The sequence below is a fragment of the Dromaius novaehollandiae genome, chromosome 3 (assembly GCF_036370855.1).
Source record: "Dromaius novaehollandiae isolate bDroNov1 chromosome 3, bDroNov1.hap1, whole genome shotgun sequence".
Taxonomy (NCBI): Eukaryota; Metazoa; Chordata; class Aves; order Casuariiformes; family Dromaiidae; genus Dromaius; species Dromaius novaehollandiae.
In genome coordinates, this window is record NC_088100.1 from 74,779,451 (window position 1) to 74,805,894 (window position 26,444).

General features: G+C 38.3%; 1 protein-coding gene across 9 annotated transcripts in view; it reads right to left on the reverse strand.

Annotated features, from left to right (window-relative positions):
* UTRN (utrophin) overlaps positions 1 to 26,444 on the reverse strand; it is a 391,474-nt gene that overhangs the window by 338,099 nt on the left and 26,931 nt on the right. For 3 of the 9 annotated variants that reach the window (XM_064509198.1, XM_064509200.1, XM_064509196.1), the window contains exon 1: positions 18,664 to 18,744. The exons of 4 other annotated variants lie outside the window; for them this stretch is intronic. In XM_064509198.1, coding sequence (XP_064365268.1) covers positions 18,664 to 18,706 — 43 coding nt within the window. In that variant the 5' untranslated portion in view covers positions 18,707 to 18,744. Of the gene's footprint in view, positions 1 to 18,663; positions 18,746 to 26,444 lie in introns of those variants that run through there. 2 more of the 9 variants (XM_064509202.1, XM_064509201.1) reach the window with 1 other exon arrangement.

A 26,444-nucleotide genomic window follows, 5' to 3' on the forward strand; every position in this document is an offset into this window, starting at 1 on the left:
CAAAGGCTGAGTTGCTATAATGCAATATGGACAGGGCAGGCGCATTTCATACTGATCAGACAGATTATAGCCTTCTCTGTGTCAGGTGGGTAAAGAAAGTAGTATTCTGTAAGGTTCTCAGTAAAATCACTGAATTGCAGTCTCCCCCACTCATATTCCAGTCTCTTTTATCCTAACTCTGTTAAAGCCAGAGGTATTCCTACTTTACCTTTCCCAAAACCCAAAGACTGCAAACTCAAAGTCCCTTAATTCCCTATTCTTCCATGATCTCACTCCAAAATCCTGAAACCTTTCCTGACACATCCCTTCAGATCTCCTATCTTTTTTTCACGCTCTTCCATGCATCTCTCTCCACCTTGCCCAAAATCTCCTTTCACCACAATCCATTATCGCTACTGCTCTAAACCTCTCCAGGTCAACAGCTTTTCCTATACAAATAAAAGCCATTTCCTGAGCAACAGACTAATAATGCTTGGCTCCTACATATTACTAGGTGCTCCAATTTCCTGAGAAGTAAACTAATAATGGCTTCTTGCATATGTGTATGTGCCCCAGCAGTGACCTCACCTCCTCCCTGTGCCTGCTCTGACCAGTCAGTACAACCCTCCCATCTTCCCCAGCCCACAAGGTACAGGTGGTGCAGAGCTGGTTATGCACTAGATGGTACCACGCACACACACATAGGCTGAGTGGCAAGCCACTAAGCAACAGAAAAGATAACTACAGATATTATGAAAAGTCTCTTCTTCAGTGAAGGCACTGTGTTGGGTGAGTCTTCCTCCTCCAGCTACTGTTTTTCACAGAACCTGTAGTATTTAACAGGCTTTGTGACATGAAAATTGGATCAAATGTCCCACTAGTTAGTCCAGATTTGGCCAGTTTTCACAGGAGGAAAAGGAAAAACAAGCATAATCATTGTCCTTTCTTAAGGAAAAGGAGATTAATTAATGGCTGTAAAAGAAAAAGAAGTTGTACATGTTATTAACCAAAAGCAGCAAAACAGTTTAAAGAAAATTACACAAATACTATTTAAATTCATCTGCAAATGAGCTAATTGAATATCCTCTGATATAGGCAATATAGGTGTCATTTCAGCAACAGAACTAGCAGACTAGAGTTCCTTAAAAACAAATTGAATTTATAACCACACAGAATTTAAATCTTTCCTAGTAGGCTGGTATAAGACATTCATAACTTACTATAAACTCAATTGCCAAAGTTGCTAAGTAAAGGTTTAAGTTTGCTGGGTTTTAAATATCAAATTTCTGATGATATTTAGAAGTTTCATTCTAAGAGAAGAAATAGCATACATATACTTGGTGTCCTCCATGAAACATGACAAAAACTTTATTTTCCAATACTGTACTAACTTATGGATTTAGAAAATAAAACAGTAAAGAATTGTCTTAGAAAGCAATAAACTCTTTTTCACACTTGGAACTAAATTTCTAGACAAAAAACAGGCAACAGATCTTATTTAATACATCTCTTATAAACTTCATAAATGTTATAATCATTGCAACACCAATAAAAGACTTCTAGCACTTTCATATGAATACCTCAAGGCATCCCACAAGTCACGAGCTTCACCACCCACATGAACACAACACTGTTCATTTTGCTACCAGGAAGATTAATAAACTTTTGCATTAAAGCATTTTCACAGACACACCAAACAGCTGAAGTTGTAAGGGATCCTTGGAGACCATCTGGACCAACCCTTTTCTCAGAACAGGGTCATCTAGAGCAGGCTGCTCAGGACTGTGTGCAGACAGCTTTTAAATATCTCCTAGGATGGAGACTCCAGAATCTCTGTGGACAATCTGCTCCAGTGTTCAATCACTCTCACAGTAAAAAAAAAAATTTTTATTATGCTTAAATAATATTTCCTGTATTTCAGTTTGCGACCACTGCCCTCTTGCCCTACCACTGGGCACCACTGAAAAGAGTCTGACTTCAGCTTATTTACACTCCCCTTTCAGACATTTAGGCACACTGATCATATCCCCCTGGGCCTTCTCTTTGCCAGGCTGAACAGTTCCAGCTCTCTCAGCTCCTCCTCATATCAGAGATGCTCCAGGCCCTTAATCATCTTTGTGGCCCTCTGTTGGGCTCACTCCAGTAAATTCCTCTCTTGTACTGGGGAGCCCAGAAGTGGACCCAGCACTCCAGCTGTGGCCTCACCAGGGCTTAGTAGATGGGAACATGCCTAAGATGATGCCACATGTTTGTAGGAAAGAAAAAGAATGAAAGGAATGATCAGAATCATGCTGATGACTGTAAGTTGTTTACCTCAGCCTATTAATCTTTGTAATCACTAAGAAAGAACCTGAAATGTGAAATGTTTAAAGCAAGTCCATAAAATTAGTTTGTTCTAGTGGCACGAGGGAGAGGGAGAGGGAGAGGGAGAGGGAGAGGGAGAGGGAGAGGGAGAGGGAGAGGGAGAGGGAGAGGGAGAGGGAGAGGGAGAGGGAGAGGGAGAGGGAGAGGGAGAGGGAGAGGGAGAGGGAGAGGGAGAGGGAGAGGGAGAGGGAGAGGGAGAGGGAGAGGGAGAGGGAGAGGGAGAGGGAGAGGGAGAGGGAGAGGGAGAGGGAGAGGGAGAGGGAGAGGGAGAGGGAGAGGGAGAGGGAGAGGGAGAGGGAGAGGGAGAGGGAGAGGGAATACACAACCACCATCAGCCAGACACTGATGAATTAAAATCCAAAATATTTCATATTTGGAAAATATTCATATTCATATCACACACACACTCATTTCTTTCCCTAAAATATTCCAGCAAGACCAACACAAAACCATCACCACAAATTAACCAGCTCCTATCTTCACATCACCTACCCAAAATATTTGAAGTGTTTGGTACTGTTATTAAGTACTAGTGAGGAAAATCAAGAAGGCATGTCCATGTCTTGAGACAATGAATATTACTTTTCTCAGCCACATCCCTTTACTGGCCAAGGAAGAGTACCACTTGGGGAGAGAGAACTCTTGTGCAGAAAAAAACGTAATACTAAACAAAGCTTTGAACAGCCAGTCTACGCTGAAATTGCTGTTCTTTCTCCAGAGGCAAGAATCAACACATTCATACAAGTGTGTTTTATCCAATTCATGTATTTAGTGAGACTTTCCTTATAATGAGAAAAAGAATAAAAGAGAAATTGGAGTAAAGTGTTATGAATGTCCCTTCTTACAGCTTCTGGCAAAGACAAGAATTTGTCTTTGTCATTTGATCAGAATAGCTGTAGGTCTAGACACTGCCAGTCCTATATCCTAACTAAGCTCCCATTTCCTTCCATGGCTTAGTCATTAATTAGACCCCAAAGTTGAACTCCCTCCCTGATTAACTGCTTTGAGAGTACATAAATTCCATTCTGACAACTGCTGAATAAATACCTGGAATGCACTGAAACAGGTACTTATGCAATCAAACAAGCCACTGAACATCTAATCAGCATGAGCCCACAGACGACTTCTTATTTCATTGCAGCAAGCTCTCTCATCAGGACATACCATTCCAAACTGGCTGCACCAGGACAGACAGACAAGATACAGAAACACAACAGTCAAAAGGAGAGCAAACAAGGTTCAAAGTGCACCAAGACTTTTGCAGATCCTGAACCAAAGGGTTTCAGTAGACAGTTGTTTAGATAAAGAATTACACATACACATATCCTGTGCTTTTATTATTTAATTACCAACTTCTGATAGGACTGTGATGAAACCTGAACAAGTGTGGATTTTGAATACTGTCACTCTAACACTTCAAAGGTTTTCTGAGGGCATACGAAATTTGAAGAGACATCACCTAGAAACTGGCTACACAGAAAGGAAAATCACCTAATGAATTACAAGTCAGATAATTACAGCTGCCTCCAGCAACACCTCTGATAGATGTAACAGACACAATCCTTTCCTGTGTACATTTTATGAAATCATTCTGACACATCTTCCCAGATTTTAAAGAAGTTGCATACCATACAGGCTCAGGCTTCACAGTCCTTGATTGTTCAGTTGAAGCAAGTGAAGAGTTGAAGGCTCTCAACTTTCTGCTTCCCTTTGCCAAAAGCTAATATCCTTGCAGCAGAGCAGGTGGTGTCTACGCCTCAGTAACTGAGGTCTGCAGCCTGAATACCACTAGCCTGAATATCAGAATTAATAACAGTAACCAACAGTGAAAGCAAGACAAATGAGAGTACTAGTATAAATGGGCTAAAAAAGTAGTTAGGTAAGTTTATGGAGTTAAGAGTCTGCAAAAAGATGGATAGTTTCTGGCTGAAGAAACCCCTGAACTGTGAACCACTACGAAGTAAGGTATATTAGAGGAAGTGCCACTGGATACCTGGTACCTAGCTGTGGTCACTATCACAGGCTCCACACTGGGCTACAGACCTTCTGTCTGACCCAGTACTGCCCTCCTTCTGGAAACTTCTCCAGGCACCACAGCTAAATCCAACAGGAACTGTTAATCAGAACACACGGTTTGAAGAGATTTAAGTAATATAAACAGTTCATCAGACCAATTTCAAAGTTGGAACAGCTAACAGAAGATTATCTTGAGACTAGTTCAGTAACAGTGGTCAAGATCCTTTAAAACTAGACCTGCATAGCAATTTTGACTTGACTAGATTTAAACGTTTTAAATACTGCTTAGTAATTTCTCCCTGTATAGAAGGCCTTTGTGTCTTTGAATGGTCTATAATGAAACCTAGCTTGCATCAAAAGAAGAAACATTGTGAGATTTAGTCTGAAAAAGAGTTTTACCACCAATGGGCAAAAGTTAGTATCTAAGCGCAGATGTACGCTACTAAGTTTTGCTGGCACAACTACATTGTCTTGGCACGTGAAAAATCTGCACAGATATCACTATTCAACAAAATCTCTGGCAGAGCCAACGCTGTGTCAAGACAGAAGAGCTTTTGCTGGCTGAATTCATGTATTTTGGGCAAAAGAGTACAACTACATGCAAATCAACTCTTTCTGCCAGTAAGGAAAAGGGAGCTATACAGCAAAGCCACAGAAAAACACAAAATACAACCTCTGTAGCTGACAAAAGATTTAAATATAATACAAAACTTGATTAATTTCTCAATTTAAAGGTTTATACAGGAACTTCAGAGCATTTGGTCCAAAACACTTGACAAACAAAAATACTTACACTTTTCCAGTGCAGTATTGAACTAAAAATCACATGAACATCACTTAAAAAACAAACAAAAAGCCATTGGACAGTATCACCATTGCTGGGTCACACATGCTTTTCTAATGCAGAGGGGAGAATTTCTTCAGAAGCTTTCAATCCCCCCTGCCCCCTCCTCCCAAAAGGAAAAGTAATTGCTAGTAGCATTAAATAATGGTTCTTACTATAAGCAATTAGTATTGAACAAGTATTTCCAGTAGACCTCCCAAACAAGTACATGATACAAGCACATCTAAAGTAAGCACTGTGCTTAAAGGCATGGTTAAGAATCATATCTTAGTCTGAGACAGGAGATTAGCGCCTTTTCTGTACATCCCTGGCCCTCCCAAGAGCCAGCCAGAGGTTACAGTCTCCTCAGACCTGCTGGTATAAATACTCCCAAGTATCAACTAGCTCTGCTGAGGCTGAAACAGATCATCCAGGCATATATGAGTGGGTTGCAGAGGGTCTGGATTAATGTTTCTTTGTTTGGAGGTGAAGGGTCAAAAAGGGAGGGAAAGGACAAGGGATAAAGCAGAGATGCAATCCTAGAAACACAAAAAGACCAGCTGTTCATCAAAGCAAAGAGAAACACCTTTATGTGTCCTCCTAACAGGTCAAAAGACACTTGCTTTCTCTTTAACTTACCTTGGCTCTTCTGCAAGTGAGAAGCCTACTAGAACAAATTTAATTAGGTTCATATACACATGCAAGAATTCCAAATTTCAAAGTCTCAATAACATGAATTGCACGTAACACAAGCAATGGGGAACTACAAAGTTTGGTAGTTTAAAAAAATATATATATGCATTTCATACTGTTCAGGTTATGCAAATGGAAGTGACACATTAATAGAAGTAACAAAAGGAAGTTTACTATTTCTGAAACATCAGAAGGACATCACCATTTCAAAAAGAACAAACCACTCAAAGTGGTTTGAATGAAATAAGACTACAAACATACTGTAGTCTACCCATAAGCTGTCTCTAAATACTTAATTGTGTATACTGTATCTAGATATGAGAGATGCAAGGAATGTATGTACACAACTATAAAATGAAAAGTGAGAGAAAATATCACACAACCTAGTGTGTACTTCTAACCCAGTTTCTTATATCCTTTTCTACAAATGTAAAAGCAAAAAAAGTTTTATTTTAACCATTCTGCAATCTTAACTATCACAAGTAACTTCAGTCCTTCTGCCAGTTATCCCTGCACCACACAGTGCAAAATTAAGAGTAATTTGATTGTTAAAATTTACTAAGAGACTGCTATATTTCACTTTCTTTTTTGCATATGTACACTGAGTTGCCAGCTGATCAATCTCAAGAACAAATACACACATACACACAGTCATCTTGATTTTATAAAATAGGGAAGTTTTAAAGCAATTCTCCTCAATGTTCCACATGGTATTACAGCAATAACAGGTCAGAGAACCTTGTCTAAACATAGGATATAGTTATCCTGAGTTAGGCAGTGGAGATTGTTGCTTACTGCTCTAACCAAGGTTTCATCCCCTGCCTAAACTCATGAAGGCAGTACAATGAATCAAGAGTACTCTGTGTCTTCTTTAGTTTATTTGAAAGTGGGGTTTTTTTTTAATCCCACTCACAAAATACAGCAAAGTGAAACTGTGGTGACATACAGGTGTGCACATTGGGAAGAAATTCAGTATGCTAAACTGGCAGGGGACAGTTGGTACTTTTGCCTTGAAAATGAAGCAGAGAGAAAGATGAAACATTTAAAAAAGAGAGCTAGTCTCTGGCTGCTTAATAATTGCCCGATACTTACAACACTAACAATGTTATCACACCTGTAATTCAGTCAAATTTCACTTTCTACCTCTAAAGCTCTTTTAAAATGGCCTTCTTTACCATACAATAGCTTCTTAAACCATTATAATATGAATACCTTGAACACCTTAATATTAAACAGCCAATCCAAGATTTCTCTTCAGCTGTTTGTTCCTTCAAACAACAGTCTCAAAAAGCAATCACAAAATCACTTAGGTTTTTAAAAAAACAAAACCTCTCTGGTCTATAACAATGGCATAAAAAGTTTAATTCACATAATGCTGATTAGATCTTTACATTTGAACATCTCTCTAATTTGATGTTACCTACCATTTCTCATTTTCCACAGTATTGCTTCTACTCTAAGGCTACTCTTTAAATACACAATATTTTGTGACTTATAATACACAAATAAAGCTGCAGTACAGAAAAGAAAAGAAAATTTAATAATCTGGAAGAAGCAAGGAAGTGGGAAGCAGCAGTAATGATACATGGAAGAACATATGAACTCAGGTACCTGGCTGTCTGAAATACCACAAAACAAGCTGCAATACTCTGTTCATATTTCAAATTCTCCAGCACTAACAAATGACCAACCTGTGACAAAAGGGGGATGATTTACAAAACCCAAGTATTCATGAAACCTACCACATCAAAGTCAAAAGGAAGGAATTCCTGCAACTGCACTTTTAGTTTACCAGGTGGCCTAGCAGGACTAGAAGCACTTTGAACATCACAGTCACTACCTGCTATTTGATCAAATGGCATGAGGAACGTTAAGATTATCACTGTTCAATACATCTGGAAAGCAGAATTTGTGTTTGAAGGATAACTGAAACGGCCAGAAGCTAAAAAGTCTTTCCTTTTTTTTTTTTTTTTTTTTTTTTTTTTTTTTTTTTTTTTTTTTTTTTTTAAATGCTACGAACCATTGCTGTAATTCCCCCTCAAAATTTCATGGCCCAACTTACAAGGGCTTGGAGAATGCTAAAAAGGCAGTACGGACTGGAATATGGCTTCCTATTCCGTAGCATCTTTCCAGTCCAACTGCAGGCTGACGTGACTGGCTTCATAAAGACTTTTGCAGACCTCTGTTTATTCAAATATAGAAACCTCAGCTTTTTAGGATGGCAGGCAAAAACCTCAGTGAAAGGAAAGAATGTAAAGGAGGAATCACCACAGTGTTAAAGAGAAGGCTACCAAGGAGGCTAGGAAAAAGGAAGACATGCCAAGTTTTTTTGCTCTCAACAGAATTAGTGTGACTAAGCACTGACTTAACAACCTATTATACTGGTTTGAATTTTGGTATATTTAATTACAGCCCTCTACATGCAGGAGGCTTGTCTTCAGTCCTGCAGAAATAAGTATACAATGAAAAAAAATAACAACTTGCCAAAGACTAAACAAATAAAAGCTCAGAAGTTTCAGTCTTGTCTATAATCAGAGTCACATTTCTCCAGTCTTCCTATTCACATCATGATGCTCCATTATAATTCCTCAAGTCTTTACATGGCTGTAGAAAGAATTGCAAAGGGTGACTAATAACCTTCTTGCCCTTCAAATGGGGGATGTAATTTGCGTTCAGTAAGGGAGCATTAGAAGATGACATCTGACTGCACCCGCCAAGCTGCAGTACCTGCACCTCCTGGCAATGAATATTATGGGAAAAGTTGAAGATCTTCCAAAAAGAATTAATTTCTACCTTTTATTCCAAATCACCAGAAGGGAAAAAAAAAAAGGCCATGCAAGAAAGCAGTATATTAGCAGTATGTGAGTGTGTGTATATTATTTACAAAAGGTTAAGATTGAGCAACAATGAAATACAATATTCACTTTTAGATTATCATATATTCTCCAACCCTGTGACTAAAGTTCATCCTCTGGCTTCTGGAACATGTCAGTCTCCAAACCACAGAACAGCAGCAGGGAGCTAAGGGACAAGTGAGGAACAGATACAAATTAAGACACAAAATCTCACCTAGTTAAGATAGAAATACATAAATGTTGTATTACTGCAATATCAAAAAGGGGTAGATGAAACAAGGGCTTGCAAACTTGAAGTTATTTATCAAAGCACTTTAAAGTACTGCAGCATAACAGAAAGGAAAGGAAAAAGATTAAGTCAAAAAAATCCCCCCCTCAAAAACAAGAAGCAAAAATACAGCCCACCAAGCTATTAGCAATATCATGCTTAAGGAAAGTTAAGAAAACCATCACTTAACCACATCAGGGAGCTTTCTCCCCCCAGTAATTTCTTTGGTAACATAGGTCACTGTTTCAGAACTTCACATTTTGAGTCTCTCCCTCATATATTTGCTATGTGTTTATCGCAACGGTAAAGGCTCGAGAATTCACTTATACCGGCAGCAAAACACCACGGAAGAATGAACATACAAAGATGGAGAAACAAAGCTTTCATTTTATCTGTATCTATATATAAAGCGCTCTTCTATTGTAAAACAATCAATAATAACACAAGTCAATCAGCTGATCTAGTTGCCTCAAAAGCCACTGAGAGCTACTGCTTTAGGAAGAACTAAGCCAATAAAATTTTCCCAAGGAAACTTGCTGCTCTCTGAGCTGCACAAGCCATTGAACAGAAACTTCTGCTAACACTGGTATCATCTTTGTTGTGCTCCCATGGACTACACTATGAAAAGTAAGTTGGCTCTGGAATGATTCATAGTGCAACATCCAATTAGTAACTGAACTGGGATCAGTGGCTGAAGCAGGACTGGATGCTAAACTACTGAAGTGATGAAGAAAATGTATTTTTCTAAAATCCTCCAGACGCTGATGGTCTGTGTTACATAATACATATGAATGTGTTTTTTTATATGGCTAGAGTGAAATTTTTTAGGCTAGCTAAATGGTCTCCTACTTTACAGATAAAGAGCACTGCAGTGCTCTCAAAACAATGGCTAATTATTTACTGGTGAAGACTCTGCTGTGTATAGTGTTCAAGGATATTTTCTCTAGGACAATGTTATCATTAGAATACAAAAGTTTTGCCAACATGACCTGACCCGATCCCTATCACACTGGAATGTGCTATTTTCTAGGTGTGCAGGTTTGTGCATGCTGCAGTAGGGACTGGAAACAGACAGCAAGGAGGAATAAGGAATGCCATGCTGGGATTTCAGCAAGAGGGGCTAGAAAACATCTGTTTCTTCTGTATATGCTGACTGTAAACCAGTCTTATCGCTTCTGCAGACTACTTCAGTTAAAGCTGTTAAAAGACAACACAATAGTTAATTTAAACACAGAACAGCAGAATGTTTCACTTGCTTAGCAGCTGATCAGTACCTATTTCCAAGATGCTGCAAATATTTAATAGAAATCTGCTGACTTTTGCCTTAAAATAGATTCTGTTTGTATTGTTTTTATAAAGCAGGTTCAAGGAAACTGAGTGTCAGCCAAACCTTGCTTCTACCAGCTGCATCTACCTGAGCATATTTGCTAAATCATATTTTGAATTACTTTCAGATCTACTTAAGTTAGGTTTATTTCAGAGCAAGAGCCCATTTTTACCAGATGGAAATTTTCAGACCTCAGGTTTTTAAGCTTAGGCACTTGCTGAGGGTTGATTGCACACATGAGCAGAAAAGGGGAGGGATGCTAGGGGATCTTTTCTGAAGTTAAAAAAAAAAAAAAAAAGAGCAATAACAATTTTATTTAAAGACATTATTTAATTAAGTAGACTTTCTGATTCTCACTGGCCTTATAATTCCCCAAATACATTACAAGACAAACTCCTAAAACACCTTCTGCTATCAAGATAAACCAAATGAGGACAGCCTGCTTAGAAATTCACTGTTTCTATGCAAGCAAAAGCTGTTTTTGCTGCATGGTCAATCAAAAGCTAACACAAAAAAAAGCTTTCTAGGGGTACACACATCTCAACAATATATACACACACACACTACACAGTAACAACTCTGCAAGACCAGCAAAACAAAATATAGTTCTTATTTTGTGCTGCATAGGAGCTGAGCCTAAAACGGAAAAGGAGATTTCTACTTTAATTCACCTGAATGTACAAGGCCTGTGACAATATGACCCAGATACTATTTAGATGCACTGCCCTGGGATCCACACTCCCTACATTTCTCTTCATGCTTTATTCAACTCCTACTTGAGATATCTATACTTAGCTAGTAAGCTTGAAAGTAACCTGGGAAAAAAGGTTAAAGTCATGGTTTTGTCTCCCTTCTCTGCACTTTTTCCTAATATTTACTTTGTAAATCTTAAAGATTTGGGTCTTACTGGAAAGAGATACCAACTTATTGCATGGGGGGGGAGGGTGTGGGGATTCCAGCTTTACTGATCGGCCCACTTTGTCAGGTCTAGCCCTACACTTCTTACAGCTGGCCTCCTTTAAGATGATCTCCTCTCTCCTTTTTAGCCACTTCTTTTCACCTGCACATCACAGTTCAGGCTGCAACACTGCAAACTAGATGACCAAAATTAGCTTCAAAATGTTACAGTACATAATATAGCAGCATATAAAGTCTTAAGAGGTAACTGGAAAAGAGAAGCATAGATCCCTTTGAACTCAGAACAAGATATGGGTGTTTCAGAGTAACTGGCATTTGAGACTCCCTTCTGCACCGCCTGCTTCCTCCCCACCCCAAAAGCCACAAGCACCCAGTGCATCGCAAACACTGTCACAACCCACACTGATGCCGCTGTGAAGTCCTGACTAACCTGCGCTGCCTTGCTCAGGCTGCTTCATTTCTTCACACCAGCGGTTCGAGTTCAGTTCCCAAGTCTCCTGTCTAACAGCCGCAGCTGACTTTTATAGTGCATGTTTAAAATACTGTGAAGATTCTTTACAAACTGTGTGTTAGGAAAACTCCATTTACCACTAAAATGCAAAAAGATACGATTTCAGGATAGCTTGAGTCTACACCCAGAAGAAGCATAGCTATGATTACTCTGCATGCCAAAAGGTTAAATGTCTAAAAAGGATTTTACTCCCAGTGTTTAATACAGGCATGAGGCAAAGCTGCTCTTGGTCCTCTGTACAGCAGGGAAGACAAAATGATCCGAGGCAAAGGTCTGAGGCAAGCAGTACTTACGTATTTTAGTTGGTCAAGTTATATTCCCCACACACACCATCTGCAAGCCAAAATATAACCCCCCACTCCCACCCCTCAAACCAAATCAACCCACATCTGCCCTGCTGTGGGCTGAATGGCAGAACTGTCCTGCCTAGTCAGTGATGACTGCCATAAGGCTTCCTTACCGCAGTTTATGCAGAAAAGCGTTTCCCCACAGCTCAGGGCAGAATATCAGATAAGACAGCAAGCTAACTTAGCAGGCCAAAGAAAAAAAAAATAGCATGACTTCAGAGGACAAAACTCTTTAAGGTATTTTTACTGCTACGAAATAAAAAAAATTAAAAACACCACCACAGATGCTCTATGTGCGAGGAAAGCATATTATGGTTTTGCATGCAATCATTCACAGAACTTATTTGATCCTAACTGCATTAAACAGGATTGTTTTCTAACATTCACTCATTGCTAAAAGGGTAACAGAAGGGTAACAGAAGGGTAACATTTAGTTGTGTTGCCGGCAATATTTTGGGTTTCTCTTTCAATCACAAAAAACAATAAAAAGAGTAAGTTAAAACAGACATGTTTTTCTCGTAGTCACTATTGACTAAGTCATTCAAATACCAAAATATTCCCAATAGTAGGTTAGTACCAAAAGTTGAAATGGGAAAATACACTGTTTGATTATTTGCAAGACAGCAATGAACACATATTAGAATTAACTAAAAATGCAAACGGTATACTACAGGTGTTTTAATCCTGTCTATGTACCAGCATTTGCAACTCTTACTGCTGACATTGATATAATTAGTTTTGCCTACAGGTCAAAAGAAAAGGAGAAAGAATATTTACTTCCATTTAAAAGTCCATCTCATTTACTGCTTACTACAGCAAAGTATACTATCAGTAAGTCATCATTTGATGTTGAAGTTCATTAATAGACATTTTCTCTCATTTTTCCTAAACCGTCAAATGACTTTTATTATTGTGGGAGACTCTGCATGCATGCAAGATTGCTAAATGAAAGGTTGAGGCATGTCCCCATAAGAAAATTATCTGTGTAACCCACACTTTTTTTTTTTTTTTTTTTCCTTTTTTTAAGTACTGGAGTTACTTTCTGTAGATTAGATGAGGAATGCTCACATGAGATTTCAAGACAACAGGGGAATGATGGTGAGACATCAAGTGACTGGATTTTACTTTTTACAAAGTTCTAAGAATTCCACTATATAACCTTCGACCTCAAATGCTTTATTATGAGCAGGCTGAAGCTTAACACATATATATTGAAAGGAAAGTTACAACAAGAATTGATAACACATTATATTTAAGTTTATGATCAAACAATTTAAAACCTGTATTATAGTAAAATCAGAGAAAAGAAAATGGATTTTATTTCGTTATACGGATTAGTTTTCAAATGTTCAATTCCATGTTTATATTTCAGGAACTAGAAAGACTGTAATCTTATTTAGTTGCTTCCTGGGGTAGAACTGGAGAAGTAGCAACTAACTTTCTCTTTATAGAATTGTATGCCTGACAGAAGTTTGACAAAACGCTGTATATAGACTGTGTGTATGAGGGATAATGGAGCTTAGAGAGTCCTATATTTAGAAGGGACCTACTGTTCCACTTTCAAGAAGTATGGATTTTATCATCTCTTCACTACCTTAAATGCAGCAGTGGAAATATTTATTTTCCCTATATATAAAAAGACTATGGTCACAGAGGCCAAGTAAATATTGATTTTGTTATAGCTGAGCTTAAAGTAGAAGTTAATTTCAATGCTCTGTACAAAGTGTTTTGTGAATTGCTTTTAAAATATGGTATTTTACAATCTACTAAACCTGATAAGAACCTTTTAAAATAATCTGAAGCTTAAAATGATTGAGCTCTACAGTTCTAGTAGGGAAAAGGTATATCAGAAATAAATAAATAAATAGTGACATTAAGGGCTACATTATTTCAGCAAAGCATGATTCTCTGCTTCTGCCCGAGAAAGGTGGTCCTGAAGTGTTTGTTCACAGGTCAGACACTCAGACTCAGCCCCACAAAAGCACTGAGCTGAGACCAGCCACAAACACAGGCGGGAAAAGATGGGGTACACGACCTGCCTGGTCAGCACACGCCACCTTTTTATTAAGCGAGGCTGATGGCGAGGGCAGGGGCGGGGGAGCATTCCCCATTTTAGAGAGTTTAGTAGAACAATAGGAAATACATGATCTTTTACTAATATGTTCACGATTCAAATATCTGCCCAGCCCACTTTGTATTCCAGGCATAAAACTTAACACTGCATCTATAAAATTAGATATTAGCATGTCTCAGGCCCTAATGTCAAGTTAAATCAGACCCAGAACAGTTAAGCAAGTCTGGACAATATTTCATCTCAATAAGGAGATGTATGTCATAGCTGCAGTATGAAATCCATGCTTTAGCGAAATTTAACAAGATAGTTACAACCATCCTGGTACCATCTGTACAAATGATGCTAAATGCTCTTTTATCTGTCAGGTATAACAAAGTTGTTAGTGAACGCTGCTAAATGTTAGGTTTGATCAGGGTACACAAGCGAAAAAAAATCTGTAGAATGTGAGCTTTACAAAATGAATTACTACAATTGAAGATTAAATTTCTCAGATGAATTCCTTTCTCAAGCTACACAAAGCATTCCCCAGCTACTCATTTCATTCATATGAAAATTACATTACTCAAAATGACTTTCCCCTACTCAAACAAATCAGCTTAGATACACAGAAAAATTAAGTTTCAATAGTTGATTTTTTTCAGACAATAAACCAGTCTTAAAAACACAAAACTACACCTACACCATGGAAGCATATACCTACAATTATTTACAATGCATAAAATGGAGGGATGTGAGGAGTCCTGACTCCACTCCACAAAGACCAGAACTCATCAGCCATAAACCCTAAGAATTTTTAAAGAAAATTCCCTTTCATCATTTACTTTGCTGCTTTTCTGAATGTTCAGATAAAAATTCACCTCAGCACATACTAAGTGTGAAACTACAATGCGACTCCTTCCCAGTAAAACTGCTGCATTTTTTACCCCCTGGAAGGATCAACTAGGGAATTACTCCAACTCACTTTCTCAGTCACTCGCTTCAATAAGATTACAATGCGCTCCACCCAGACGCCATACAAGTTAGGTCACACAGCAGACCATATTGCTGCCAATTCCTGTCCTATTCATAAGGGACTAGAACAGGAAGCATATGGCACCCTCGAGTTAAGGGTCAGAACATTTCAGTGAAAACACAAAAGTAAACCAACATCAGATTATTCACCCGCTAGAGAAAACTCAGTTTCTCCACATGGCAGAAGTGAGTCACAGACAATTGCATTTGCCACAATGCAAAGGGGCACAGTCTATTTCCAAAAAACAAAACACACACAAAAACAAAACCAAAAGCAAACAAAATCCACACACCAAAACCCTGCTACTTAGAAAAATTACTGTACTATAAGACTTTTTCATTACATGTATTTAATAATATACTATACATAGAAAGAGGGGGGAGTTAGGAGGAAAGAGGGCAGAGGAAAAGAGAGTCCTGCAGAACCTTAAAAGCAGTTCGTGTGAAGACTCAAAGGGCAACTATGCAATGAGAAAACTATCTGTTTTTTTTGCATTTCATCTAGAACTATGCTATTTCAAAATAGATTCGTCATCTGCTGCTGCCAAAAACAAGATAAACATTTTTGTGTTTTTAAGAGCTAGAATTGTTTCAAACAGCACATTTGAAACCAATGCTCCAGTACAACTCTACTAAGCAAACTAACCTACTCAGTGCTTCGCAACTGCTTACAGTAACATGAACAACACAGTAAACATATAACAGCTTTTTGCCTCATGACAAAATAACTTCAAACTGCTATCAGTGCATATGTCTTGTGGGAACATAGATAAATTGCTTCCCACCTGAAAGGAAGCTTTTAATTTATAGTCTAGCGTTCCTGGGATTTTCAAAGTGGGGCTATCGGAGCTAGAAGGAAATGCTAATAGAAGCTAAACACATAATTTCAAAACAGACACTGTTAAACTACTGGTTTGCAAAACGCCTCACTCATGTCACTGTCATTATTTCCTATTGCTATAAAAAAATAAGACTAATTTTAACCAATCGGGGGGGAGGTTTGCACAACAATTGCAAATGTGAACACTGCAATACGATGTGAACTGATTAGTTTTGCTTCTGGTGACAGTTACGTGAAAAATTAGCAAAATAAACAAGCAGTGGCGTACTCCTAAAATGACAACAAAGATTATTCAATTACCGCAGAGCGCCTAACTGGCTTCAAGAGTTGGCATTTTATAGGAACAGTGCCGTAAGGGCATCCTCTTTCAGAAGGTTTCATAAAACTGATGTCTTTTTTTACTCTCAAACTGCAGTACGCAACATCCCCTCAAGTGACATGGTGACATCCATCTGAACAATGAGGCAATTGAGGGAGATGGGGGGGGGGGGTAAAAAAAAAAAAAAAAAAAAAAAAAAAAAAAAAAAAGGAAAAAACCCCACTCAAATACTGTTATGCTGGTAAAGTTTTAAATAAATATATATGTAGCCCAATAAGTGTTTGCCTCTTTTCTTATGTGAATCAGAACTTTCCCTGGAAGAATATAAAGTCACTCCCATGGCATGAGAGTGCCCCCCAAAAGCAGATCTACAGTCCTACAGTTTATAAAAAGTTAGGAATATTATAATGCAAAGAATTTCACAGAAAAACCCTGCCATTTGCTTAAAAGCACTTCTATCATGGCCGATATATTGCCCCTCCTTTTTATACATTAGCCTAATTATACATTATCCATTTTATACATTATACATTAGCCTCCTTTTTATACATTTTATACATTAGCCTTTTTATACATTGGCCCCAATCAGAACAGGCACCCTTACAATAAGTCATCCATATAGAAACAATCATCATATCTTAGCTGCGTACACCCACTGACACTTATGTACTAAAAACACCTGAAGGACTGAAAAGGAAAGACTCAGAGCGATACACCTCCTCCTATTCCACAGACAAATTTTTTTAGAAGTTTCACAACTGCAGTGTTCATCAATTAATTGCATGGCTGGTTACAACACTTAACCTCCTCTCCCAAGCTTAAGCTCCCCTAAAAACAAACACCTATAAAAGAAGAAAATAATCCCAGAAATAGCTCTCAAAAAGACACCACATACACCACAAATCAAATATTTCCTCTGAACAAGTGCCCAGATTTAAAAAAAAAAAAAAAAACACCATACTGACATTTTCCTAATTCTAACTTTCTAAAAAGAGAGTCAACTAAAGTAAGTTGAAGTAAGTTGCATCTCACCAGCAGGCTGAAAGCATGCTAGTGTTTCTGAACATCAAATCTCCCTCAGACCTGTACTTTTAGTGAAAACTGCAAGTCATTGACAAAAGCAAACCCATTAATGGTAATCAGTTTTCTTGACATTTTTGTCAACTTTGAGAGAGTTTGGATTGGGCCTTAAAGGAAAAGTTCTGATCTTGTATAACCTGGCATATATCCAAATCCACGTCAGTGTTATCAGAAGCAAGCATAAGTAAGATCGGAGTCTTGGCTCATCATTTTATTCTATTTAAAGTTAGCAATTCTGCTTCTGAGTCTTAAGTGAATTGTTTTCTTGCTCTATAAACCCATATTCAGACTCCAGCTTTGTACAAAATGAAAAAAAAAATTATCCACTGATCAGTAGGTTCACAATGAAGCCCTGACACCAATTCGCAAAATAATCAGTCTCCATCTGTCAATTACTGTGTCTATAAAGCATATTCACAAGTATTTGGAATCTTCAAATCCTGTTTACCATGCCAATCCAGCTTATTTGGCCCTGGTCATCATGAAGCAGAGGAATATTGAGACTATAAAATTTTAACCAGGGTGGGTAGGAAGGGATGGAATAAAGAAAAGGAAAGAGAAACATTCCAATTTCTTCTTCCCCAAAGCCCCATAAATATTCTTTCCAAATTACAGGAAATATTGCTCCCAGAATTAGAATACACACACACACGACTCTTTTCCCCAGTTTTGAGCCAAAAGGAAAACCCCATCATGATCATATGCTATACTGTGAGGAGTGCTGGAACTGTTTTAAGTATGTACATCCAACAGTTTCAGAAAGTTCGGTAAGCAGAACTGTAGAGAATAAATGCAATAAATAAATATTGAAATCACTAACATAATGTACAGTTTCAGAGAAGTAGGGACATTTAGGCTTCCAATCCTGTCTAACTTACATTTCCATAGTTTAAGAACATATTCTTAGACCCGGGGGAGGGGGGGGGTGGGGCAGATCTTGTATGTAAAAAGGAAACCCGCGACAAAAGTATTAGCAAGGAGATCTTGCAGATATAAAGCAGCCACAATTCGCACAGTGCTTGCAATGGAGTAGTGCCACAAAAAATAGACTGTAAACGGTCTCTCCTTTGGACTGTCTCCTGCCATGTCTTTGACAACCTGCTGCTATTAGACTCAGCAAACTTGGTTCAAGTTAATAAAAGCAGTTTGCATCAGGTGCAGAAGATGCAAACAGACCCGCATGGCTAGATCCCTTTATTCATCACAGCCTCGAAAATATATTTAAACATGCACTCACCCAGTAGAAGATAACAAGTCTGTGTGTCAGTACTCCACGCCATAGCAAGCTTGTGCTTTTTCCATACAATTTTTTTGGCTGTTTGAACACTCATGACCAAGCTTACTGGTTAAAAACAGGAAAATTAAGATGTAGAGGAAGTACACACTAATACCAACACAAGAACTGCATGCTGGGATTTGAGGGGGAGGGCAGCATTGGTTTTCCTCAGAGACTTGATACATTCAGCCACAGAGTGAATGACAAACCAGTCAGGAAAACAAACCTTTTATAGTTAAAGACTATAAATAAACAATAATAGACTTAAAGCTAATTAACACTTTCCTCAAAAAAAAAAAAAAAAAAACCACACCCACAAATGAATACACCATTTCGCTATCCTTACGAAAAGAGAATACTTCCAGGCTTTCAAAGCAGTCACAAATTAAAGTCTATGTACTAGAAAGTAGGAAAGTAGAAAGTAGGAAAGACAACGACAGTTTTCCTATGCATTTAACATTAACTTTGCGAAAAGCTTGAAATAATATTGCAACACTTTTTCTTGAAATACTGCAACACGCTTGACAGAATATGAATCCTGAACAGCCAAGATAAGCATTCACATCTTTTACTAGTATTTAAAAAAAAGGTAATGTAATGCAAGATTTCAGCATAAAAAGCAAGATCTGCAGATAAACTTTCATGCCAATGCAACAATTACAAACTCTGATTAGGTATGCAACTTCCACTGTGCAGTAATTGCAAACAAAACACACCACAATACAGTAAAGCAGAAGCTTAATAATGTAAGGGTATGTCAGTTATTTTAGAAAAGGGCCTTTAAACTGCTTTTACCATGAACAGAGAAGGGCAATCCAATCCCTCAGCCTTCAATATCCTGTTGTCAACTTTGGAATCAAATTGAGAAATTTTTTTTAATTATGTAGTTATGAAGTGTATGTGATTCAAAATGACCCATTTTAGGATATTAAACTGTATAAACTTCCACTAGTCACAAAAAAGTAATGCAAGAGAAGATTAAAAATAACATGTAAGTACAAGCATTACAACCAGAGAAGGGTTGTACACAGAAGTAATTTTTCAAAAGCAAACAAATCAAATAGCATCCCTGTCTTACTGTGTTGGTGTATTATGCTATAAGGCAACTGTTCTAAATACAGCTTTTATCTCTTCATGCATATTCAGTCAGGAAAGTTTACTGTGTCACATACCAGATAGACATGGGGGCGCGGGGGGGGGGGGGATCAAAATAAGATTTTTCTTTTAACCCTTTTTGGTTAATTGGTCTTACTTTGGATTTTTCTATTTTAAGAACTCTTCATAGCTGAAGCCTGAAACATTTGCACAAAAGCATTTTGTTTCCATGAATAAAGACAACCATACATTTACAGGGCTAAACCAGACATTTGTATCCTAACTTTTCTGTGGACCGTACAGCAAAACAAAAGCAATATGGAAGGGAAATAAAGTATTAAAACCAGGATTCACATAAACATATTTATGAACAACGATGTATTTTGCAATAGCAAATACAAATCCAAACTTCGTTGGGCCAAGCAATTTACAAGAACAAAAACAAAAAGATGTTGCCAATTCTAGGGAACATAGAATTAAAATTAGCTGGAGGTCATGCACGTATGCTAAACATATTACAAACGGCACCTAAACTCTTTCTTCAGGTCCTAATGAGATTGATTTGCATTGCTTAAGAGACTGCCCTTCCATTGATCCAGTGCTTCATCCCACATACACACAGCCTAGCACATAGCCCCTGCCTACTTAAAGGTAAGGTCCATGCACAACTGCATTAAGTAAGTTTCAGGAACGGTTTTGGTTAAACACTTTTGCCCTTCTCGTTCCTCAATAAAGGATGGTGCAGTTAGTGAGAGAAGTTACAGCAACACTGAGTACCCCTCTGAGCCTCCATTACTCCTGGAATTCCAGCATTAAGACATTAGAGGGGATGAGGAAAAAAACTTTAATTCACCAGAGAGCTTTCAGAAAACCTGAACTCTTGAGCTTTTCTTACCAGCAATTAGGTAACTAACACACATTAGTGAAACTGTTTTCATCCAACAGCAAGTTTTACTTCAAAAATCCAACATTTCAGTAAGAATATACACTGAAAATATTTACTGCCCCCCTTTTTTTATTTTATTTTATTTTTTTTTTTAAGACAAAAGACATTTCTTACCTAGGTGGAGAGAGAATTATTAACATGTTAGTTTCACATCAGGACCTATCCACAAAGAAGTTAGTTTAAACAATATTCCTGCCATTCTAAAGCTGAATTTTTAAAAGTGAGGCTAGGGCCTCTGCCATAACCTAATGCATTGGATGTGAAATCCATGTGCTAACCGCAAGAACTGATAAGCAAGAGAGAAGTGATAGCTGTGGGGAAAGTAATCTTAGAAGACGACTAAAGATTTTCAGTTTTTTAAACAAATTCAAGAGTTCAACACACTCGCACTCTCCATAAACCACTTCATTCATTAGGGGAAGATGGTCTCATTCCTACTACTACTGAATTCAATAGGCCATTTATTTAGCAGCTCTCTGTCTAGAGTATGTGCTCTCTTCTATTCACTCTGGTGTTGACAGCAGTAATGAAATTTTGTACATACCACTGGCTCTATTATAGTTCAACAGCAACTGGCTGCCTGCCCTAGCCCTCTTACCGTCATGTAAGATAAAAAGACCAGCCAAACAGACCAGCTGAAACTACAGTGGGAAAAGAAAAGTAGAGTGAAGTCTAAATAAAAGCCTAGTGAGTAGAAATCAAAAGTTATAGTGCTCACCCGTGTACTACAAAGCCTAGAGAAGAACAAGGCTAGGGTCAACATGAAACAAACTCACTTCAGTAGTTTTCAGAAGGACTGCAGCTTAAATGTCACCTCAGTTCTTCTAGAAGACTTGAATTATACACTTAATATAAGAAAACACTATACATCAATAGCTCAGACCATAAAATAGGGAATAGGAAAGTGCGAAAAAGCAGGAAAAGGAGAAAACAAATAACCGCATCCGGTTATTTGAAGGTGAGCTCATAAATACGTAAGATCACTTCTCTATCCTGGCCCCAGCAGACATGTAGTCAGCACCAGGTCCAAAACAAAATTAAAGGTCACAGTTGCAAACAATAATGGGAATGGAAGGCAACATCCTTTAATTATAAAATCCTCTGTAAGCAGTGCAGTGTTGAATACAATTGGTTTCCATTTTTTCTTTGCCTTCTGGTTCTGGGAGCTTTCCAAGTCCCTTTAACGCCTTGACTCAGTGAAGAGGAAATTGGTTACTTTTTCACTGCCTCCCTTCTTGTAGCCTCATTCCAAGCAGGCCTGGGTTAACCCTTCTCTGAACTTCTACCCATCCAGACAAGCCTGCAAAGAAAAGCTCATTTTACCGAGGAAAAAAATACAACTTATAAGATCTCTCCCAGGATGAGAGCAAGTAGATGTATAGTTCCTCCTGAACCTTCATCCCCTGTCAGTCATGCTAAAGCCAAGAACCTTTTCCTTCCTAGAGAAGGAGCATGCTCTTCTACAGGGTTTTTAATGCTACCTCTCTAGGCTTCCACTTTGTAACACTGCTATAATGAATGAGCTTCTAGTTAAGCACTACTCATGCTGTGTGACATTAACACCCCATAATTTTATTCACAATGTTTTATTTCACCACAGCAACATGACAAGATTTTTCACTGGCCCAACAAACATGTTTTGAATTAGTAGACCAAACAATTCTGGAACTTCAGCAAGCAAACAAAAGAGCTTAGAGGACAACAATATAGAGAAAGATGCTGAAAAGGCAGTGACAGGAACTGAAACAGAAAGTAATGTTTCAAGAGCCTGTTTTATTTTGATGGAAACTGGTAATTAGTTCAACCTCTACTCCCAGAAAACCCAAAACAACAACAACTTTGGATGGACAACAAAGAATTTTTAGCATCTCTTTTGAAACCTTTCACGCACATGCTTTTGAAAAGTGAATTAGCAGTAGAGTAGTAGTACAGCCTTCACTACCATGGGAATAAAAGAACATTCGTTGTTTCAAGTATTACAGCTATTAGAGCTCTATGGATAACAAACAAATATCTTAATGCTTGCACAGAAGGCTCTGATGCCAAGCACTTCCAGCACGCAAAGAGTTTCAGTAATACTGTGCTTGACAGATTTGGTTGTATTAAAATAGCACTTATGTGGCTGTGTGGCAGTAACTAACCAACTGACTCATCCTGCAAGAGAAATAACAACAGTAATTTTGTTATCTATAATGTGACACCTTTCAAGAGTCTCCACAGTTTTAGTTACTCTTTTTCAAAGTTATCCTGTTATATTCTGGGGGGAAGGGGAGGGGAAGGGGCAACACTCTCAGTGTTCCCCTGCAGTAAAGACACTGGAGCAAATATTTCAAATGCAAATAATCAGAAAACTTCCAGAACACATTAAAGTAAATAACATATTCTGGAAAACCTTTATAGTCGTAGCTCTAAAACCCAGTCATGACATACAACCAGCACCATGCTCACGCAAGACACCTTGTGCCATCTCTATTTTCAGTAGCCCAAGACACAAGACAGGATGCTAACAGAAGACATAGAAGTCTTCTGTATTTTTTTTTTTTTTAATTTCTAATGCTAAGGATTTCTTTTGGGGGGAAAAAAAAAGGTTCCTGCCCATTTCTGGAAACCTTTATAAAACAAGTCACGATGAACCTGGGACATAGAACAGACAGCACATGCGTGGCTCTAACCTACCTTTTTCCTAACATTTGTGCTTTTGCATGCTAGGATGTAACGCTGATGAACTTTTATTTCCATGGGAGCCCTGCACCTGCTCTTGGCCACTGAGTCGCAGCACGCACAAATTCCACAGCGCAGGAACAGGACTTATGGCTTCCTCTTTCCTCACCAAGCCCACAACAGTTGTTGGTAGGTGACTCCAGAATTAACACTGTTACCACAAAACATGCTCAACAGCCACTCCTGTACTACGCCACCTAAACATGCAGCTCCACTGCCACCTAAACACTGTACTGCACGCACAAGGAAGTCTCACATCATTACTTCCTGCACTGATGTTCCCACTCTTATATAGCTCAGCTTCTTGAAGATCTGCAGCGGGTGTCCAATGGTGACCCAGAGTGGCCAGCAAAGACACAGCAGCAAGGGCTAACGGGGGCATTGGGTACCAGGGCAGCAGCACAGACACAGGCTTGGAGCCCAGCACTATCAGCACTCTGCAGCTTTGGGAATTGCTGCAGCACAATGCACTATCTTCAAAACACTTCTCACTGCCACCTAACCCTTTATATGCCAGGAGGCAACTGAAAAACCTGGGAAACAGTAGTTAAGATATATTTGTGAAATGAGAGACAAAAAAAAAAAGTACAAATAAAATTAATTATTATAGATATGAGTAAGCTTCCCTCTCCAGGCAGAGAAACATCCTTTTTTTAAGAATGAAAAATGCCTATGAAATTCAGAATAAACTATCCTTTGACACATATCTTTTCAATCTAGAATATACAAGTAGATGAATGGGAAACCTACTGAATGTTATTCTTGAGTTCAATTCTACAGGTTGACTTAAAAAAAAATCCATAGAGAGGGGAATTTATTATATTTTACAGCTTTCTACCACAATTTCTGTGTTATCTGATAAGGGCACTGACACAGCAATGCACTGAACCTCAGAAGTTCAAAGTTAATGGGAATTTTGGCACTTTTCAGTGTTTCAATGAGTAACAACTATTTGCAAGATCCTGCTGGTTTCATCCCTTTTAGAGTCTATTAAGGCTTCATAGAATATTCCTATAAAAGCAAAAGAAGTCTCTGGGAGTTGCTCATACACTCTGGGGTTTGGGGAGAAAGCAGTGTAAAAACAGTAAGAGCATCGAAAGCACTCCAAAGCCAGTATGTTGACATATAAAATACCGAGAGTCCTGAAGGAGACAGATCCTTTGTGGAAGGAATCTCTCCCTCTCCACTAGCTACAGCAGCAAGGTACTACCCAATTCCCAATTTTAGGTACAGTAATATGGGATGAAATATGAAAAGACCTTATTAAGAGGTTCCAGCGGACAGGAGCAGCCATCCACTCCCAGCTCTCCCCACTCAAACCAAGCAGGGTTGTGCCAAGATGATACTTTTCCTCAGGAGAAAAGGGGAAGGATGGTACACAATTAGTTCAGAGCAAGCGAACAGCACTCCACTAGTCAAAGCGTTCAGACCTTAGCTAAGAAAGCCTCTATTGGCTAGGGCTGCAACCACAACCTTTATCCTGAAAACTAAAACCACACACTGTCATCTTCTACCACTGAGGGAGAAGGGGAAGGAGGGAAGAAAGGCACAGGTAAATTCAGCAGCAGCACACTTCAGAAGTACAGTCACTGGTACAGTTAGCAAAGTATCATGAACAACTCCACATCAAACATCTAAAAGTCCATTCTGTGTGTCCTGTGACTATGCATAGGTGATCAGATAGTCCCCACTGTAAGCTATTAACTTCAGCTGTAAGATTTAGAGCATAAACTATTTATTTCTGTATTGTGACAAAGCTCAGTGGCAATACAACTATACACATTCCATTCTCAGTCTTTTTAAAATTATTACGTTTCTCCCACCCTGTCAGTCTACTTCCATTTCCCATTTACAACAATCTATTTTATTCATCACTTTCCAAAAAGGAAAAAAAAGAAACACACAGGGAAAACAGAGGGAGAAAATTTTGCAAAGCTATTCCATCTTCTATAGGAACCAGTATCGAAATATTTAGAACTTCCCACAGTCACCCAAGCTGTGGATGGGGACTTTTGTTAACCAAGAAAACAGGGGTCTATGGAAATGCAGAAAGCAATTAGGAGCCCCTCATCTCTCCAGTCCTTCCTTGAACAGCAAGAGTATTGTAAAGAGCTCCCTAAACTAAACAGGCTGCCTTTTCTTAGCCCAGAAAGCCAAAAGCCAGTAAGAAACTATCAAAGACACCATAAAATATGAAAAAAGTGTCTGCACACTGTAATTATATAGCTGATTACATGCAGCTTAGGGAGAGCCATGCAGCAAGCAGCTTCTTGTCCATTAGCACATTCTGACAAACACATATGAGAAGTTTGGTTTGTTTGTGCTTAGCAGAGTTAATCTTCTTAAGAATAAATATAGCAATTAGAGAGGAGAGAGTTAATGTGTCCACACAAACACATCTCCAGTTAAACTTCTCTCCCCAAAAGATAGATTTGTCTCAACTATCTATATACCATTGGATTCATTTTCCATCTACAGATTTCTACCTCTGAAAGGATATCCCTTCCAAAAATAACAAAGGGATTTTCCTGCACTGGTAAGATGTCTAGTAAGCGGCTTCCTCAATTTAGATATATAGTGCATTTGAGTATTCATGCTTTGCATGTCTACAAGAAGTATATAGAAAGGTTGCATGAAATGTTACATTTAGTTTATTAATGTCTTTTCTTCTTGAGAGAGAGAGAGCGCTTTTTTCCCAATCCAAAATATTTTCAGTTTTTATGTATGTGTGCACACACATATACACACACACACACATCTCTAAACTGTATCTGGTTGCTAAATTATTTTCTATACACACACACGTACATGCATATAAAAAATTTAGCAACCAAATAAGGTTTCCAGGTTTATCAGGTTTCCAAAGGAAGCCAAAGAATAGATTAGTTTACAGAGCAGAAAAGAGTATTCTAAAAAACTGTTCTCCAAGAATCACTCTTCCTCTGCAAGCCACTAAGTACCTTTTTATGCTCAGTGGGAC